This window comes from Hylobates moloch, unplaced genomic scaffold (assembly GCF_009828535.3).
Source record: "Hylobates moloch isolate HMO894 unplaced genomic scaffold, HMol_V3 SCAFFOLD_12, whole genome shotgun sequence".
Taxonomy (NCBI): domain Eukaryota; kingdom Metazoa; phylum Chordata; class Mammalia; order Primates; family Hylobatidae; genus Hylobates; species Hylobates moloch.
This window is the reverse complement of record NW_026652287.1, coordinates 104,529,154-104,549,564: the sequence shown is the minus strand read 5'-3', so window position 1 is coordinate 104,549,564 and position 20,411 is coordinate 104,529,154. Positions and strand designations below refer to the sequence as shown.

The 20,411-nt window shown below is 46.2% G+C and overlaps 1 protein-coding gene across 3 annotated transcripts; it reads left to right on the top strand.

Moving 5' to 3' along the window:
* The first annotated feature begins 1,668 nt into the window (after positions 1-1,668).
* ZNF416 (zinc finger protein 416) lies at positions 1,669-9,359 on the top strand. 3 transcript variants are annotated; one of them, XM_032171337.2, is made up of 4 exons: positions 1,669-1,902; positions 2,474-2,515; positions 4,961-5,087; positions 7,183-9,359. In XM_032171337.2, exons 1-4 carry the CDS (start codon positions 1,870-1,872, stop codon positions 8,763-8,765), a joined length of 1,785 nt encoding a protein of 594 aa, XP_032027228.1. In that variant the 5' UTR covers positions 1,669-1,869; the 3' UTR covers positions 8,766-9,359. The 3 variants fall into 3 exon arrangements, with proteins under 3 accessions (XP_032027228.1, XP_058281978.1, XP_058281977.1); XM_058425994.1 differs by lacking the exon at positions 4,961-5,087 and having other exon boundaries at positions 1,874-1,902; XM_058425995.1 differs by lacking the exons at positions 2,474-2,515; positions 4,961-5,087 and having other exon boundaries at positions 1,693-1,902.
* The last annotated feature ends 11,052 nt before the right edge of the window (positions 9,360-20,411 follow it).

Here is a 20,411-nt window from a genome sequence, read left to right as displayed (position 1 = left end):
GGATTACAGGCATGAGCCATCACACCTGGCCAACATATTTTTGTTTGTTGAACTCCTCATTGTTCTGGCACCAATTAAAATCAATGTCTTATAGATATTAACGTGATGGCTCCTGCCAATCTGCAAATGAGGTTTGCCTTTCTCACTCAGATGGGAGTGGGAATCCTTGGAAACTCCTTCCTTCTTTGGCTTTGTAACTTCACCTTGCTTACTGGACACAAGATTAGACCCACAGACCTTATTCTCAACCAACTGGCCTTTGCCAATTTCTTTGTGCTTTTCTCTAGAGGGATCCCTCATACAATAGTAGCTTTTGGATTGAACTATTTCCTGGATGAGGCTGGATGCAAACTTCTCTTCTATTTTCACAGAGTGGCCAGAGGGGTTCCCCTCAGCACCACCTGTCTCCTCAGTGGCTTCCAGGCCATAAAGCTTTGTCCCAGTTTCTCTAGGTGATTGGAGCTCAGAATGAGATCCCCAAAGTTCATTGGCTTCTGTTGTTTTCTCTGCTGGATCCTGCAACTGCTGGCAAATATCTTTGTTCCAATGAGTGTGACTAGTCAAATAAACAGCAAAAACGTAAGTGGGAAAATAAATTATGTATACTGTTCTTTGCTCAAACCAGCTAGATGTATAACGTTTCTAGTCTTATTCATATTCTCTGCAACTGACTTTTATGAGTTTGGGCCTCATGGGCTGGGCCAGTGGCTCCATGGTCCTTTTCCTGCACAGACACAAGCAGCGAGTCCAACACATTCACAGCAACAGAATCTCTTCAGAGCTCAAGAGGTCAGAGCAATTTTGATCCCTGTGAGCACCTTTTTTTCCTTTTACTCACTCTCCTCTCTTTTGCACATTTGGATGACTCTATTTGTTATTCCAGGTCAGTGGCTGGTGGACTCCTCTATGATTTTGTCCTCATGTTTCCCAGCGTTCAGTCCCTTTGTGCTCATTCGTGGTGACACTCGTTCTCTGCATTTCATGTGGCCTGCTAGCCAAGGAAACGCCCTTTTCCCAGCTCGCCCAGGGGGGCCCCCCTGGAGGAAGTGTCCCCGGGGTGAAGCCACCCAGGAACCCTGCCCCAGGAACTTCTCGGCCCAGCCTCCTGCACCTGGGGACCATCAAGGGGCTTAGGGCAGGAGCGTCCAGGGGGCGTGGCCCCCATGTGGCCTCCCGGACCGGCGGCCCTGAGCCTGACCGGTAGGTCGCTTCTGTCGCCTACGGAACCGCTCAGGTCCCTGAAACGGCCTCAAAGGCCTCGGCCCCGCACGTGAGGGGGATGAGGCTCCTTCTCTCCCGCAGTGCGACCACGGTGTCTACGGGGCCCCGTGGAGTGACGCGTCCGTGTGGATCCGAAGCCTTAGCTTCCTGAACCTGAATCAACGTCTCTAGCCACGTGGGCGCTTAGCTGGGTATGGGACTGCGGAAAAAGGCCAGCGGCCCCTTTAAGGAGCGGCAAGTCCCTGTCTGGCTGTTGGTGTCGCGCCTTTTCCTAGCGCCCTCCGTGCGCCGCTTAGCCCTTGTTCCGGGTGAATCTCAAGGAGGGCACTGGAACCCTGGGCTTCTGAGAACTACATTACCCATAATGCCGAGCGCCAAACTGCGAAGACGCGGAGCCAATCAACGTTCAGGACCGGGCCTGTCTCCGTTTGTTGCATACGGTAAGGCGGAACTTCCGGCACCGCTCCGAGATGGTCGTTTTGGTGGTTCTCTGGCCGCGCCGCCTGAGTTAGAAACGCTGCCTCTGGCACAGAGCGGGGATCGCCCCGCTGCGCAGCAGCCCGTGGGTCGCTGGCGCTGGTGGCAGCCGTGCCTGGGTTCCCGCCCCGGGTCGCCCGCCGCTCCCGGCCCCGCTCCGCTCACAATCCTATGGCGGCGGCCGTGCTTAGGGATTCGACTTCGGTGAGTGTTGCGTCTCCCGGGCCTCATCTGCCCTCCCCGCCGGAAATCCAACACCCTGCGTGAGGGGCGCCTGCTTGCGTCCCTGCAGCCCGGCCCCAGAGTCCAGGACTATGAGGCCCTCGCGGGTGGGGCTCCCATTTACAAGCCTGGTGTCATGGGCTGTGGAGGGTGTGGCAGGCGAAGGGGCCGGTTTCTGTGAATCTTGTTGGGACGATTGAGCCAGTAGCGTTCATGCCGGAATGGCAAAGTGAGGCTCTCTTTTCAAGACGCTGAGAACCATGGGTGGTTGTGAATAGATGAGGCACATGGTCTGAGTTAGACTTTTCAAATTTTTCCTAAAGTTACTCAGAGTTAGAACAGCCTGGAAGGGGGATAACACCGAGGCACAGGGAAGTTGAGTCCTTGCGCAAGGTCCCAGAGCAGGTAAGAGTCACACGGAACTGAGAAGCAATGATAATTTAGTCATTACCAAGTCACCTGGCTCCAGGGCTGCGCAGGGAAACAAGGAGGCACGAGCCGATGGAGCTTCCACCATAGTTACCTGCCTCTCATAGCCTTCCTCTTCCCGCAGGTTCCCATGACTGCAGAAGCTAAACTTATGGGTTTCACACAGGTGAGTGGAGAGTGTTTCGGGCCCTCAGTGGTGCTGACCCCAGTGTTTGTCTCTAAGATTGTGTTCTGGGACTCTTGGCACTCTTTGGGTCCTTGGTCATAACATCAATCCCAGGGTCATACATCCAGGCTGGAAGCTGGTATAGAACGGTTCCTATTGCTGGGAACCAGTAAAGTAAGGTGTGGAACGTTGTCTCAGGCTTAGATACCAGATGAGCAAGTGCTTGAAGATCAGGCTGAGCTGGTTTAGGAAACTACAGCTTTTTTCTTTCTCATGGGAACTGAAAGCTGGGATGCAGGAATCAGACAAAAAATGGCTCCCAGTTGTCAGATGTTCCTTCTGGATTGTGTGATGAGCAATGACAGTTTGGGGGCAGAGGAGGTATGTGATCTGATCCAGGTCTCATCAGGTTCCCTGTGTGTGGCCAAGCTGAGAGAACAGGCTGAGTGTGAGGTATGAGATAGGAAGATAGTGAAGAAGGCTGCTGCAGTAGTCCAGGCGAGTGTTACTGGTGGCTGGACTTGTGTGGTGGCTGTGGAGGTGGTAGTTGGATTCTAGATCAGTTTTTTTAAGTAGGAAAGCCTGGATTTTGAGATATTGAAGGCAAGAGATAGAAAAGTAGGATTTAGGGGTAAAAGCAAGGCGTTTGGGTTTAGCAGCTGGAAATATGGAAGCTCCACTAGCGGGGATTGTAAAGTTGGTAGTAGAGTCAGTTATCTCTAGAGATAATCAGAAATTTTGATTTGGAACATCTTTATTTTTAAAATTTTTTTTAAAAATCATCATCTGAACATGGCCCAATGGGACGTCTTTAGAGTCTGAGATGTTTCAAAGAAGAGTTAGTTTAGACATCAAGTGGATAGTTTATCCTACAGGACTAGAACTGTGGTGAGGGATTCAGGATAGAGACATTTAAAAGGTGGTGGCCACTACTTGCCTAGGGGTATAGCTTGGGACACAATTAGGAGGTGGAATCGTGATCACTCTGGTAATGCTGTTACCAGCCCAGGGAAGGAAGGTTGGGGGTCACTACTGGCTCTTCTGCTTGGGGACTTGGTTGGTCATGGTGGGAATCACAAAGACAGGTATGGGAGAGAGGTGGCTATGGTAGGGTGTGAGAGCAAGGATGATCTGGCAAGTGGCCAAGGATCTAGGAGAAGAGTGGGCATGAGATCAATGCTTGGAAGTAATTGAGACACGATGACACTGAGACCAGAACTAGTGCTTACTCAGCACTCTGGATCTATCTACCAGGGTTTTGTGGTAACCCTTGAGGTGTCAGGAATTTCAGGGAGGTGGATAAGTTGAGGGGCACAGGTGGTCATCTGGGACAGTTACTGGGCCTGAGGTGTGGGGGTCCTCTGGGGCAGACTTTGAATGAGGGTTAGCAGGAGAGGAAGGCTGTGACTTAAGAGAGGACATCGGCCGGGCACGGTGGCTTAAGCCTGTAATCCCAGCACTTTGGGAGGCTGAGGCGGGCAGATCACGAGATCAGGAGATCGAGATCGTCCTGGCTAACATGGTGAAACCCCGTCTCTACTAAAAATACAAAAAAATTAGCCAGGCGTGGTGGTGGGTGCCTGTAGTCCCAGCTACTCAGGAGGCTGAGGCAGGAGAATGGCGTGAACCCAGGAGACGGAGCTTGCAGTGAGCAGAGATTGCGCCACTGCACTCCAACCTGGGCGACAGAGCAAGACTCCATCTCAAAAAAAAAAAAAAAAAAAAAGAGGACATCAAGTGCAGCACTAGTGGAAGAGGGTCATCAGTGTCAGATCCCCAGGTATTTCTGGGTGACTGAGGATATAGAAGGGGACAGAGTCAGACAGGGAGGCCCTCAGAGCAAGATGGGGCTCTGAAGGGCTGCCTTTGGCAGTGGGGACCATTCAGCCTCTGAGTAGCACCGGACCTCATTTCAGTTTGCTAAGCACTTTCTGAATGTTGCGTTCCAAGTATCATGGGGATGCCAGAGAGATGGCCTATGGTGTGGGGCAACAGGGTGGAAATAGCTGTGGGAGTGAGATTGTTTGAGAGAGTGTGTGCTTCAAAGAGTGATGTGCATATGGAGAGGAAGTGTGAACTGAACAACTCATGGCCATGGCATTGAGGATATAAGAATGATGACAAACGCCCATCATTGTTTGTATGTGAGAGGCATAATTTTGGAAACTCCAGGAGAACTGTCTGACAAGATAAAATCCAGCACTATATGCTAGACCCAGAATTTAAATGGCATTTCCTGGCCCACCTGCCTGTTGGTGCTGTGGGAAGATACAGTGATGATGGGACCATGAGGAGAGGGCAGGAATCAGTGCCACCAGGGCTTGGTATCTCCTCTGAGGTGGGGCTTAGGGATGGGGGTAAGCGGGGAAGGATGTGTGGGGGGGCATGAACTTGGGGTCCTAGGAGAGAATCTGATCATGGAAAGATCTATCCCCATCATGGCAGGGCTGTGTGACCTTTGAGGACGTGGCCATTTACTTCTCCCAGGAAGAATGGGGGCTCCTTGATGAGGCTCAGAGGCTCCTGTACCGCGATGTGATGCTGGAGAACTTTGCACTTATAACTGCGCTGGGTAAGGCCCTCACACCCACTCTCGTGTCCTGGTCTTCATCTATCTTCTTTTTCCTCAGAGGCAGCTCTGCCAGACCATGGGCCCTGCTGACTTCCCCACTGTCTTGGCATATGTGCTGTGGTGTAAGGAATGAAATCATTGCACTCCTTAATCAGCCCTGACATTTGCTGTCCCAAAACGCAGAGGGATGGGTCTGGCTGTTAGGTGTCTTGAGTCAGCCTAATGCATCTCCGTTTACTTCTTCACTTCCTCTTTGGGTGGCTGTGTCCATATTCATCGTACTTAGTGTCTTAAGTTCTGCCTCCTAGATGACATTTCCTTTGACTACCTGTGTTAGGAATTTGCAGAATTTTCCTCGTCAGTATTTACATGGACCGTGAGCTGTTGTTGCCAGAACCTCCTTCAAGGATCTGTGTGATACTGTTTCTTTCTTGTGTTCTCAAGGGTGCTGACTTGCTCTGGGCCACTGCAGGATACTCACCTGTCCCAGCTTTCCCTCAGGACTTGCTTCATTCAAGTCCCAAGTAGTGGCACATCTAGAGGTGGTGGGAAAGCCCTGGTTGTTGGAAAGGGTGAAGATGGGAATATGGCTTCAGAGGAAGCCTGGCCTCAGTCAGTGGCACCTGGGTGAGGACATGGCATCCAGCCTGTTTCCTAATCTTACCAGGAATTTGCCCTGTGTCATCCAGAGTTTGATGCTAATGCCACTGGACACACCTCATTTCTATGTTTTCTTCCTCTTCCTTGACACTTTGCTGGCTTATTGCTTCATCTGGGACATCTGGCCTCATGCCGCCCCCATCTTTCTGCCCTCCATGTGCCACCAGTTTCTCTGCACTGCCCCCCAGCATGTTTTCCAACACTAACCCACTCACAATGTGTTGTGAGTTGTGCACATGCCAATTAAATATTTCTTGAGCACAAGATCGCAGTTGGAATCTCCCACTCACTTCCAATTGCATTATCTTGGGCCCGAATAATGCCAGCCTTCAGCACAGCATACACATGCCACCAGCTGACAAGATCTTGCCACAGGATTTGGCAAAAGAATAGATTGGAGACCCTGCCTCTCCTTATGTCCTGCACCCCATTCTTACGTCCTGTGTTTGGTGAAGCCTCCCCATTTTGTGATCTTTAGAGGCCCACTACTGTCAAGCAGCCTCTTTCTTATCCTGCTTTCAGCTCCTCAATATTGCTTCAGAGCAATACTGTGAATTCGTTCCTTGATGTATATGTGAAGGTGCTTCCCATTTCCTGTTATGTACCCACAGGATTTTAATTAATGGAGGTAGTAGAGTGCCAATACAGAGAGGTTAATGTCAATGACATAGGAATTTATCACCTGCAGTAGCAAGAGCATGTGAACACCATGCCATGCAGGGCCACATGAGGAAGTGCTCAGTGGTCAGAAGGTAGAAGCAAGAGAGGAGGGAAAATATTAAGCCACAGCCTTTATTGGGGTTTCTGCTGGTAACACAAGACGTGATAAACAGTTTAGGATTGGGTAATTTGAGTAGTTTATTTTGGGGCAAAGGGGCTCACTAGGCGTAGTTGTCTCCTGCCTGACCTTGGGATGACTAGAGCAGAGGCATATTAGCTCCTGAAGCATTCAAGTCACATAGAAAATGTGATTGGGAGTATGGGCTCTGGATTGATTGTATATTTGTCATGCTCCTTGCTGAGCTCTTTGCTATTTCTTAAGAGTTGGCTCACTCTGGAAGCACCATTCTCTCCTCAGCCAGCAACGTTTTTTTGTTTTGTTTTGTTTTCGTTTTGAGACAGTTTTGCTTTGTCTCCCAGGCTGGAGTGCAGTGGTGCGATCTGGGCTCACTACAACCTCTGCCTCCCGGGTTCAAGCAATTCTTGTGCCTCAGCCTCTTGAGTAGCACCCACCACCATGCCTGGATAGTTTTTTGTATTTTTAGTAGCGCCAGGGTTCCACCACATTGCCCAGCCTGGTCTCAAACTCCTGAGCTCAGGCCAGCAAAGTTTTTAAGATGTCAGAACACCAATTATTCAGAAAATAGTTTTTTAAATGATTAATACACTCCCATCATAGTCAACATGCATTTCATCAGTGTTTCTCTGCTTTCAGTTTGTTGGCATGGGATGGAGGATGAAGAGACACCTGAGCAAAGTGTTTCTGTAGAAGGAGTACCTCAGCTCATGACTCCAGAGGCCAGTCCATCCACCCAGAAGACTCAGTCCTGTGACATGTGTGTCCCATTCCTGACTGACATTTTGCACCTGACTGATTTGCCTGGGCAGAAACCATACTTGACTGGGGCATGTGCAGTCTTTCACCAGGACCAGAAGCATCATAGTGCAGAGAAACCCTTGGAAAGTGAAATGGACAAGGCCTCATTTGTGCAGTGCTGCCTATTGCATGAGTTAGGAATGCCTTTCACCAGCAGTGAGGTTGGGAAGGACTTCCTAGCCCCATTGGGCATTCTTCAGCCTCAGGCTGTTGCTAACTATGAGAAGCCAAACAAAATCAGCAAATGTGAGGAGGCCTTTCGTGTTGGAGTAAGTTATTACAAGTGGAGTCAATGCAGGAGAGAGTCCAGCCACAAACACACTTTTTTTCACCCTAGAGTCTGCACTGGAAAAAGGCTTTATGAATCTAGCAAATGTGGGAAAGTCTGCCGCTGTGAGTGCTCCCTTGTTCAGCTCCAAAGAGTCCACCCTGGAGAAAGGCCTTATGAGTGCAGTGAATGTGGGAAATCTTTTAGCCAAACCTCTCATCTGAATGATCATCGGAGAATCCACACTGGAGAAAGGCCTTATGTGTGTGGTCAGTGTGGGAAATCATTTAGCCAAAGAGCCACCCTCATTAAACATCACAGAGTTCACACTGGAGAAAGGCCTTATGAGTGTGGTGAATGTGGGAAATCTTTTAGCCAAAGTTCCAACCTTATTGAACATTGCAGAATTCACACTGGAGAAAGGCCTTATGAGTGTGATGAATGTGGAAAAGCCTTTGGGTCCAAATCCACTCTTGTTCGGCACCAGAGAACTCACACGGGAGAAAAGCCGTATGAGTGTGGTGAATGTGGGAAATTATTCAGACAAAGCTTCAGCCTTGTTGTACACCAGAGAATTCACACTACAGCAAGGCCTTATGAGTGTGGCCAGTGTGGGAAATCATTTAGCCTAAAGTGTGGCCTCATTCAGCACCAGTTAATTCACAGTGGAGCTAGGCCCTTTGAGTGTGATGAGTGTGGAAAATCCTTTAGCCAAAGAACCACCCTCAATAAACACCACAAAGTTCACACTGCAGAAAGGCCTTATGTATGTGGGGAATGTGGGAAAGCTTTTATGTTCAAATCTAAACTTGTTAGGCACCAGAGAACTCACACTGGAGAAAGGCCTTTTGAGTGCAGTGAATGTGGGAAATTTTTTAGACAAAGCTATACCCTCGTTGAACACCAGAAAATTCACACTGGATTAAGGCCTTACGACTGTGGACAGTGCGGGAAATCCTTTATCCAAAAGTCTAGCCTCATTCAACACCAAGTGGTTCACACAGGAGAAAGGCCATATGAGTGTGGCAAATGTGGGAAGTCCTTTACACAACACTCTGGCCTCATTCTCCACCGAAAATCTCACACTGTGGAGAGGCCTCGTGACAGCAGCAAATGTGGAAAACCCTACAGCCCAAGAGCTAACATTGTTTAACTCTTGAAACTCCACACCTGAGAAAAGCCTTAGACCTGCAGGGAATGTGCCGTCTCTTTCTTCAGTGTTATGGCTATAGAGAGCGTTTGTGAAGGAGCCATCTGCCCAAAGTTAAACCTCATACTTCTAGACCTCCCGATAGGTCAGACTCCCATGAGTTCCAGGCATATGTGTCTTGCAGGAGCTCCTTTGCATGTTCTAAACTGCTGGAGGCCTTTGCCAGAGTTAAATCATTAGTCACCCTTGCATACTAAGGTGAGGCAGATACACCTGTGTTCTCCCACTCCTTGGAGGAAATTCCTTGAGCAGTCTGAGCCTTTAAGGGGAATTCCTTCCCTTTTCTGACTGATTACAGCATATATCTGACCAGTTTTGGCCAGAAGGGCCCAGCCTGGGTTCTGCTGGTAGCTGATGTGGAAGGCTTCCCTTCATGGAAATTCTTGTTCTCACACAACACTTGGTAGTTTTTCCAGCCTCCAAGTCACCACCTAGTAACTGGCTGCCTCACATTGCTGTGGTTTGCGTGGTAATAAAGGCCTTAATTTTAAATCTGTGTGTGGTCTTAGGGTTTGGTTTCCTGTGTGAGGTGGCTGGAAAACACATTTGGGCTCTTACATAAAGGAATGGACAGCTTTTGTGGGGCCCCAGTGTTGTTGGCCTGTGCAGGAAAAGTAAAATGGCAGTAGTTCTTGTTCTGGTTTTAGTCCACTTTGCCTTGCTGCTCAAGGCCTCCTGGGAAACAATGCAAGAATTTTATTGTCCTAATTTGTGGCCTGGATCCCTACACTTTCTCTGGACCAGAGGTCATCCTGAGGACAAGTTGGCTGTTATGACAGGCTCCTGTGCTTTGGGGAATAAGATGGATTTGTTGCATTGTTCCTACAGGCTGTAATGCCCAGCACTACTGAGACAAAGCTTTTTCCCAGCTTCTGCAAAGGAACCATGTGCTCTGATGCCCATGATTCCATAGATGGTGGTACTCAAGCCGATGAGAGCTAAGCATGGGACATAATTGGTACAGAAATTTTGGGTGTGATTAATAGAAAGTGGAAGAGCTAGTAGCAAAACAAATGTGCCTGTGGTAAATGTGCATCTACACATCTAGTAACTGGCTGTGTCTATTTTCACAACACACACAATCTCCTTGTACAAGGTGTGACAGTGTAGGCATAGCCCGGCTTAGAGGGAACAGCTCCATTCTGCAGCACAATTGTCAGAGCATGGAGCCAGGCAAGCAACCTGGAGGCTTACTTGGGATGATTCAATGTGAGTGCAGGAGGACATGTGGGAGGTAGAGAATCAGAAGGAGCCTGGGTAGCAGAAACATTAACTTGGAAATGACATCCCCCATCATAGGCTTTACCTTCTGCCACAGTTACCCTATTTTCAGAGGCAGTGTCCCTCACCCTTGTGCCCTACGTGGAGCTCAACCCTCAGATGTCCTGGTTCTCTGCACCTTTCCCAGTGACCAAGCAATAGGTTCTAATATCCAACAGTCTGAGGTCAACTTTCTGTTTGACTTGCCAGGCATTGGTGCCTTTCAAGGTCATGGCCCTGACCTTCATCTGGTAGAAATGTGGATATCTGGGCCTGGTCCAGAGGACACTGCACCAAGATGTGAGGCTGGAGAACTGTGGGCTCTTGGTCTTGCTGGGTAAAGCTTTATTTCTGTCCCATGTGGGTGACCCTAGTCCTCTGATTCCATCCTCTTGCACATACCTGCCTGGTGAGAAAGGCATCTCAAACCCTTCTCCCTCTACCCACTCTATCCACAGGTCCTGCTGTATTCTCTGTTTTGGTCTCACATGCTTTTGCCTGGTCTCCCTGTTTCTGCACTGGGGATCACTGAGGTAGAAACAGCCCTTTAAACACAAATCCTCACCCTAGTGCCCAGCACACTCTGCCCTCTGCCTGAGGTCCTTATTCCAGAATTCAGGCAAGAAAACTTGATCTAGCCTGGTTAGGTCAGGTATCCCCAGAGATGGGTTAACAGGACTGTGGTGGTTAACAGGTGGTCAACACTGTGGTGGTTAACTGTGGTGGTTTACAGGTGGTGGATTGTGCTCAAAGAAGGGGCTGAGTTAGGCAGGCCTCCAAGGTAGCATGTCCATCAACATCCCCCAGGTATCTTATTAAATAACACTGCCTTTTTTTTTTTTTTTTTTGATGGAATCACACTCTTACCCAGGCTGGAGTGCAGTGGCATGATCTTGGCTCACTACAACCTCCACCTCCCAGGTTCAAATGATTCTCCTGCCTCAGTCTCCTGAGTAGCTGGGATTATAGGCGTGTGCCACCACACCCAGCTAATTTTTGTATTTTTAGTAGAGATGAGGTTTCACCACGTTGGCCAGGCTTGTCTCAAACTCCTGACCTCAGGTGATCCAGCCACCTCAGCCTCCCAAAGTGCTGGGATTACAGGCATGAGCCACTGCGCCCAGTTGCTTTTTTATTTTTTAAAGAGCTCCTTGTGTCAGCATGAATTGTCCTCATTTCCTGAGGCCTAAGTTATATTCTTCCAGTGGTAAGGGAGATGGTTTTAGAAAGCATAGAGGTATGACATCAGGTGGCATTGTAGGGCAGGTGAGCCCCGAAATTGGGGCTTAGTCCAAGAAGGTTCTTGGCTTCACTCAGGAAAGAATTCAAGAGCAAGCTAGTGGTAGATGAAAATAGCTTTGTTGAGGCAGCAGGGTTACAACTCTGTGGTTGCTCCTACAGAGCAGGGCAACCCCATAGGCAGTGTGTCAAGAGTATCAGCTCAGGGGGCAGCTCTGCAATCATATTTATACCCGCTTTTAACTACATGCAAAGTAAAGGGTGGGTTATTCGGAAATTTCTAGAAAAGGGATGGTAATTTCCAGGTGTTGTCATGGTGGTGGTAAACTGCCATGGCACTGGTGGGTGTGTATTATGTAGATATGCTCTCGGTGCCTGTTCCCTGTTTCAGCCAGTCTTCAGTCTGGTATGGAGTCCTGCCTCCTATCTCACTCTCCTATCAGAGATTAGATACTCCTCTTTAATCTTAAGGGGGCTCTGTGACTGCTTGCTGCTGATTTTGTGGGCCTAGGCCCTGCCTAGCACTAAAGGAGTAAAAATCCCTAGATACCACATCTAAGGTCCCCAAAGGAAGGACACTTTCATTCTCTGGGATAGTAGACAAGGATGGGTTGGAAGCCTTGTGCCAGCATTGTCTTTACCTGGAACTAGAACAGGATACCCCAACCCCTCTCCTGTGGATACTGGTTCGTGTCCTGTTAGGAACTGGGCTGCACAGTAGGAGGTGAGTGGCAGGTGAGTGAGCATTACTGCTTGAGCTCCACCTCCTGTCAGATCAGCGGCAGCATTAGACTCTCATAGGGGTGCTAACGCTATCATAAACTGTGCATGTAAGGGACTGGGATTGCACACTCCTTATGGAAATCTAGTACCTGATGATCTGAGGTGGAAGAGTTTCATCCTGAGACCAGCCCCCAGCCCCAGCCCCACATACCCCATCCATGGAAAAATTGCCCTCCATGAAACTGGTCCCTGATGCCAAAAAGGTTGGGGACTATTGATCTAGAAGACACAAACTTTACTAAGAGGTTAAACAAGCAAGAGCCAAAGAAGATATACGTAACAGGGTCACTTGCTCATAGATCTTTTGAATGTTAACCTATCCAGAATTGCTAATATATGTGCAGCAGGTTTTATTAACTGCACAGACTTTACCTTGTTCCGCTAGTAGATAATCCAATGCCAGTGTGTTATCAAGAACTGCATTTGCCAAAGAGTCTAGAGATTCTTGAATTGCTGGTAGTGCCTGACCTGTGTTGGTGGCTAAGGATTCTAGAGTTTGAGTCAAGTTCTTTAGGGTTGATTTCTGGTAGGCAAAGCCACCCTAGGGTGCTGCTTGTCCTATGGCTGCCCTGATTCCCACCAGAATTAATCCTATTGCTTGTTGACTTCTGGTGTTCCTGGGCCTTATTGGGTTATAGACTGTGACCCTTGGAGGGGCAGGGGTGGTCAACATACATTTATCTTTGTTCCAAGTTTTTGATATATAAAGGAAAGCTACTCCTAAAAGAACAGATGGCTCCCTGGGGAGTCAGGAGTAGTTACAGCCTGTGACTTCTCATTCATGGCCACAAACAAAAATGAGTCCAGTTGGAGCATAAATAGAGGCCCTACAGGGTGTAATGTCTATCCTTTGGTGCCAAGTTGGGTCTATAGAGATATTCTTCCCCTGTTCCAGTGGGGGTGGTCAAACAAACCTTGTTTTCCAGAAGCGAATAGTACTCCCACCCTCCCAGATTAGGCAGTCATTTTTTCCCCTGTGTGTTCTGGTCTGAGAGAAGACACCATATATGGTCTCCTTGCCTACAAGTGAAATACCATTTACCTTGCTGTTGCCTTGGAAACTTGCTAACTATAGTTAGATCAGAGCATCACAGGGAAATGTCTGCTTTTGTGTCATTAACACAGTAGTGGGTGCAAAAGAATCAATGCACTGGAGATATACTGAACTTTTCAAGTCCAGGTATAATGGCAAGTGTGGAAGGGGACGTTCAGGTGGAATCCATTAAGTGGAGGAGAGTTCCACTGAATAAGTAGGGGGTTTGGTACTTTAGGATTGCTGTGGTTAGTTAGAAGTACTGGGTAGATGGCTGTGAGATTTTCCAGATAGGCCAGAAGATGGAACTCTAGATCCTGGGGATGTTGACGACAAGTCTAGCAACCATGAAGATGATTCCCTGACAGTATAATTTTTGAACTGTTTACTATAGAGGTTTGATCTAATTAGAACAATTAGAGGATTTCTGTCTAAACTTTCACCTAGTGAGAGCTTTTTGTCCCTAATGACAGACATTCATGGTACTGTATAGGGGGGATATTTCACGCTGAGTGAATACCCTTCTCCCTCTCCATTTGGGTTGTGTTTTTCCTCCATGTAAAAGCTCAGGACTGCCCAGTGAATCTAGACAGTTCCATTATGAGACAAGTTAATTTTCTTCTTCTGGAAGGCATATAATGGGGACAGCCTATTAAGCCCAAACCTCTCTTTCTAACTTCTTCCTGGAAAGAATTTGGAGTCAGAGTTCTTCTTTAACATTTCAGATCCTACAGCGCCACCAAGTGAAATAGGATTTTTTCTCCATAAGGAGCCCTGTCTGCCCTTTGTGCAAAACCTTTAGTTCCCCAATTCCTCTCCCTCCTGTGTGCCTCTGTTAGGGACTAAGCTCCATGCTTCATCTGTTAACAGCAAAGCTGTGCCTTTAACAGTCGGGAGAACAGCCATTCAATCCTTATGTTCTTTTGAGTCACCTGTTCTGCATTGAACTACATGGCATTTAAACAAAAAGAAGATTTCATATTTGGAAGTCAATTGGTCCCATTCTCTGGGATTTCAATGTTTTGCTAGAGCCATAGCAAGGGAAGCCAGAGATAGTATTAAAACACTCCCTCCATTAAAGGGTCTCACCCAAATACAATATCTCCCAGACCGCTAGGATACCCTGGGAGCCTTATGGGCCACTTGGGACTAGGAAACCAGCAGGGTGGAGAGTTAGGTCCTCATACAGGTAAGCATGACTATTACACCTAACTGTCTCTTCCAGATCCACGGGTGAAGGTCATGCTTGCATCCATGGGTGACACCTATGATGGTGGCCAGGACCCAGAGTATGGGAAGAAAGAGAAGTGGGATACACTTTCGATCTTTCTCTCCACCCTGGGTCACACCAAAAAAAGGAAAAAGACCAAGGGACGCCTTTTCTCCTACTGTTTTTAAAACAGGTAACAAACCATCTTCAGTCTGCACTCCTCTTGAGTGCATCCTGAGACACTGAGACTTTTAACCCTGAGACTGAAGAAAAATGGCTTATATTCTTCTGTACAAGGACATAGCCATCTTACTAGCTCCAGGAGGGATAGGCCTGGACTGCTGAGGGAAGTGTTAATTTCAATAATATCCAACAACTAGATCTTTTCTGCACATGAGAGGGCAAATGATCTGAGGTCCCCTATGTGCAAGCCTTCTTTGCCCTGTGAAACAGCCCAGCTCTTTGTAAGCACTGCAAAATTGCCTCTGCCCTCTTAACAGTCATATCAGACAAACCCACAGTGGACAACATCCCAAAGTCAGAAAACACCCTCAAATGCAACTTCTGGATGCTCTACCTCCCCATCCCTTATCTGGGGCCTCCAATAGCCAAGCATCAGCTCCTCCAGCTGTGCCACACAAGAAACTCCAACTTCACTGTTGACCCTGCAGGAAATGCCCAATGGACGTGGTGCTACTAGAGTTCAAGTTCCCATATCATTGCAGTACCTTAGACAAATAAGGGGGTCTTAGGCAAGTTTTCTGATGACCCTGATAGATACATAAAAGCTTTCTAAAATCTAACCCAAATGTTTGATCTTGCATGGGGAGATGTTATGTTACTCCTAAGCCAAACTCTAACTGCTGCTGAGAAACAGGCAGCCCTAAGGCAGCTGAGAGATTCAGAGACAAAGAGCATGTATCCTATAGCCAGTCAAAAAAGAAACCCAGTCAAAAGGGGAAAGAGGGTAAAAAAGAGACAGGATTCCCATTCCCAATAGGAAGATAAAAAGTGCTCCTTGAAAACCCTAAGTGGAGACTAGTCATTGCATAGATGAGTGGAATACACTTTCTGATGTGCATATTAAAAGGCTAGCAAAAAACCAAACCAAATCTCTTAATTACTCTAAACAATCCGTGTTAAATCAAAAATCAGATGAAAATCCCTCAGCCATTATGGAAAGGCTGAGAGAGGCCTTAGTGAAACACACCTCCCTGTCTCCCAATTCAATAAAGAGCAGGTTTATTACTCAGGCATCCCCCAATATCAGAAGGAAGTTGCTGAAACAGGCCCTGTCCAAATGTTTTTCTAATTTTTCTCACCCTCAAGTTTAAACTTTGAAGTATATAAATGACACTGTCCTCGGTGCTCCAACTAAGGAAGTAACAGGAAAGCACTGAGGCGCTCTTCAATTTCTTGGCTGAAAGGGGATATAGGACTTCAAAATCTAAAGCTCAGCTCTGTCAGACTTCAGTAAAGTACCTAAGTCTAGTCTTACCAGAAGGGACGAGAGCACCAGGTAAGGAAAGGATTAAGCCCATTTCCTTTAACAGTTAAGGGGATTCTTAGGCATTACTGAATTTTGCAGACTGTGGGTACCTCGATATGGTGACATACCTCGCCCTTTATACCACCTCATAAAAGAAACTCAAGCAACTAACACTTGGAATCTTAAAACTCAAAAGCCTTAGCCAGTTAAAACAAGCATTACTTAAAACACCAGCCCTCAGTCTTCTCATAGGGAAGGTATTTAATCTCTATGTATCAGAAAGAAAGAAAACGGCCCAGGGAATTTTAACAAAGACTCAAGGTCCAGCTCAACAGCCAGAGGGTTACCTAAGCAAGGAAGTTGACTTGATGGTTAAAGGATGGCCAGCCTTCCTCCGAGAAGTTGCAGCGGTGGCTTTGCTCGTGCCAGAGGCCACCAAGTTAATAATGGGAAATAACTGTTTGTTTGTTTTTTGTTTGTTTGAGACAGACTCTCACTCTGTCACCAGGCTGGAGTGCAATGGCATGATCTTGGCTCATTGCAACCTCTGCCTCCTGGGTTCAAGCAATTCTTCTGCCTCAGCCTCCTGAGTAGCTGGCACTACAGATGTGCACCACCATGCCCTGATGATTTTTGTATTTTTAGTAGAGATGGGGTTTCACCATGTTGACCAGGATAGTCTTGATCTCTTGACCTTGTGATCCACCCACCTCGGCCTCCCAAAGTGCTGGGATTACAGGCATGAGCCACCGCGCCCAGCCGGAAAATAACTGTTTTGACCCCACATAATATAGCAGGATGCTATCCCCTAAGGGAAGTCTCTGGCTAACAGACAATTTTCTCCTCAAATATCAGGCCTTGCTGTTTTTTTCTTTTCTTTTCTTTTCTTTTTTTTTTTTTTTGAGACGGAGTCTCGCTCTGTCACCCAGGCTGGAGTGCAGTGGCGCAATCTCGGCTCACTGCTAGCTCCGCCTCCAGGGTTCACGCCATTCTCCTGCCTCAGCCTCTCCGAGCAGCTGGGACTACAGGTGCCCGCCACCACGCCCGGCTAATTTTTTGTATTTTTAGTAGAGACGGGGTTTCACCGTGGTCTCGATCTCCTGACCTCGTGATCCGCCCGCCTCGGCCTCCCAAAGTGCTAGGATTACAAGCGTGAGCCACTGTGCCTGGCCAGGCCTTGCTGTTAGAGGGGTCTACAGTCTAGTTAAAAACCTGTCCTTGCCTGAACCCAGCCACTTTCCCCAAAAGTAAACTGGAGAACCTGAACATGATTGTCAACAAAGAGTGATGCAAACCAGTTTAAAAAAAAGATAAGGATCATTATTTATATTATCTGTAAAGTTTTAATTAATAAAGAAGAATTTTCTGAAAGAGCACTCAGCTTAATTAAAAGTGGATACCCAAGTTATAGGTGTACTTGAAACGCCTTTATGTTTTTCTCTTCTTAGATCTTGTTTTTCTGGAAAAGGTTTGTGTCTCAGTCAACTGAATTACTTTTCTCCACTCTGTCTTGCCAATCTTGGTGCATGCATGAAAGGCTCAAGGATGACTTCTGGTGGCCTTGGACTCCTTGAGAAAACAGACAAGGTGCCACAGATTCAATTTGGGGGAAATCTCTGTTTTCCTCATGGAACCCCCAAAATTAGAGATGGATAAATCCCTCTCAAAATCTGTTTTTGCCTTCAAGCTATGCCTGTTTATTAGGCCCCAGAAACTACATGATTTTGTAGGCTTATTCTTAAAGGGCTCCACCCTGAGCTGCTGGATCTTCTTCTGTCTGTCTGTGTAGTCATATATGTGTTGTGTGATGTCTATAAAAAAGAGCTGTAATTGATTGGCCTATAAGCACTTAGATCAAAAAAATCTTTTTTTCCCCAGACGGAGTCTTGCTCTGTCACCAGGCTGGAGTGCAGTAGTGTGATCTTGGCTCACTGCAACCTTCACCTCCCAGGTTTAAGCAATTGCTCTGCCTCAGCCTCCCAAATAGCTGGGATTACAGGCACATGCCACCATGCCTGGCTAATTTTTTGTATTTTAGTAGAGATGGGGTTTCACCATGTTGGCCAAGATGGTCTCAATATCCTAACCTTATGATCCACCCACCATCCAGCCTCCCAAAGTGTTGGGATTACAGGCGTGAGCCACCGCACCTGGCCGATCAAATATTTTTTGAAAGAACAGTAAAAACTGTAATTTCTCTCAGTTCATGTGACTTTAATCTTTAAAAATAAAACAGTCTTAGGGATTATTGGCAAAATACAAATTTAGCCAAGATGTAAATATGTGGTCTAAATTATGCAGGTCAGATACTAGGTTTGCTAAATGTTTTAAGGTTGTACTGCTCCTTTGGCCTTTAAGAACTGTTCAACTTGCCTGCTTCACAATGGGTAAAGTCTGGGAACATATGGAAGTAACCATGCCCCTAACTTATTCTGGAAGGAGTTAAACTTTATCTGCACCCAGGAAATAATTAAAACAACTTACCAGGTTTTACATTAAAGTTAAAAATTGCTAAGAGGTAGGGCCAGGCATGGTGGCTCACACATGTAATCCTAGCACTTTGGGAAGCTGGGGCGGACAGATCACGAGGTCAGGAGATTGAGACCATCCTGGCTAATGCGGTGAAACCCCATCTCTACTAAAAATACAAAAAATCAGCTGGCATGGTGGCATGTGCCTGTAGTCCCAGCTACTTGGGAGGCTGAGGCAGGAGAATCACTTAAACCTGGGAGGTGGTGGTTTCATTGAACCAAGATTGTGCTACTGCACTCCAGCTTGGGTGACAGAGCAAGATTCCGTCATGAAAAAATATTGCTAAGAGTTACCATTATGACATGTAATTGAGACTACTGAATAGATTTACATGCAATGTGTGTAAAAACAGTAAAATGTGTTTTTTGTAAAAAAATTATAAGAAGGCATGGCAATGTACATTTTGCCTAGGGATAAAGAATTGTCTTAAGGTAGATAAAATACAACTGAAGGTTTAGGCAAACTGGGGAAAAAACTAAGAATTAATCTTGCAAAGGAAACTGTGTGAACATATTGACTAAATTCAAAAGGGTATTATATGGTTTTCTGTAAATTGAGCATTGAAATAAAAGCGTAACAAAGAACTCTTAATGCACGAATCTACTCTTTAGCAAAATTTGTAAAGGGTTATAAAAGGTTTGTGAAAATCTCACCTCATTTTCAAACTGGTTAAGATTGGATGGAATTGCTTATAAGGTTTCATTAAAAATTGTGGTTGACATTAATAGTACACTAATGTAAGGGTGAAATTTGGCTTTCTCTCTCTTGAACACAATTTTCATGTAATAGTAAAGGCTAATGAAAGGTTTTTGCTTTTTCAAATTTTTGAGTCATCATTTTGGCAAAATAAATAACTTATAGTAATCTGGAATTCTAGTACATAACTCAAATATTTTAAGCCTGTTAACATGTTTAACAGGCTTCCACAAATCAATTGTCTTTCCTGACACCTAGCTTGTGGATGCTACAGAGGGTCCCTGGGGCATCCAGAAAAGAGGCAAGCAGGATTATTTGACATGTTTTGTTACATGGGATTGCTAAAATGATGTCTAATCTTCATCAGGTTATATTTCAGCAAATACTATTAATATGTGTTCCAAAACTGCACGGGATTTAGAAAATTCTAATGTGAAAGTATATGCTATCAACCATAATTAAGGTTGTTATGTTAAGTTATTGTAAACCACGGAAATAACCAAATTTTTTTTGTCAATCATGTTTTTGACTAACCACCCTGGACATTTTGTCATGTACGGACAATTGTTGTCTTGTTTTAATCCTTTTCAAAATATGGTTCATAATCAGATGTAGGAATACTTTAACAGGTATTCCTAAATGCAGGTTTCTGATAACTGAAAAACATACAGGACTCATGAAAAGCTAAAATGTTTATAAATATCAAGCAGAACAAGAGTTAACAGAATAGGCTGAACTAATAGAAAAACTGAAATAATCTTTTTGACTTTTGCTTGGAACATTGCTGATCCTTGTTTTGTTTTTCAGAGTCAAGGAAACTTCTTTTGAGCTAGCTACAGCCTTTAACAATTGAGTAAGGTTTACTCCTGAGAACAAAATTTGGAAATGTTTGTTTCTCTCTGCCTTATTGGTTCTTTAAGGACCACTGCAACATGGTCTTGGGAATTATACTTGAAGAAGCCTATAAGGTTAAAGAGTGTTTATATTCACAGTGATATAGGAATAGCACTGGGTGGTTGCAGGAGGATGGAAAAATTCAAACAACAAATAAAAACAAGAACTAGGCAAAGAAACCATAGGATAACAGAAAACCCAAAATAAGAGAGAGAATTGCCAAAATCCCAGTCAGGATGACATGTCCATGACTCTTCTGGGCAAACCCAAATAAGAGAGAAAGGGGGCGGTAACCAGGTGGGTCCCTGAATTTCCCTCCTTTTCCAGGGTACCTAATAATTATTCCACTCTCTAATTAAAGAAACACCCACAAAATAGGAATGCTGTGTGGTCACAGGAGAAGGGGGAAAACATCAAGCTGTTAAAATTAGCTACCCCAACAAGGAGACTGGG

What these genes read in the sequence shown, in the direction of transcription:
- ZNF416 (XM_032171337.2), top strand. Translation starts at nt 1,870, where the DNA reads ATGGCGGCGGCCGTGCTTAGGGATTCGACTTCG. An exon ending in AACTTATGGGTTTCACACAG is followed by an intron (nt 2,516 to 4,960) that starts GTGAGTGGAGAG and finishes CCATCATGGCAG; the next exon opens with GGCTGTGTGACCTTTGAGGA. An exon ending in TGCACTTATAACTGCGCTGG is followed by an intron (nt 5,088 to 7,182) that starts GTAAGGCCCTCA and finishes CTCTGCTTTCAG; the next exon opens with TTTGTTGGCATGGGATGGAG.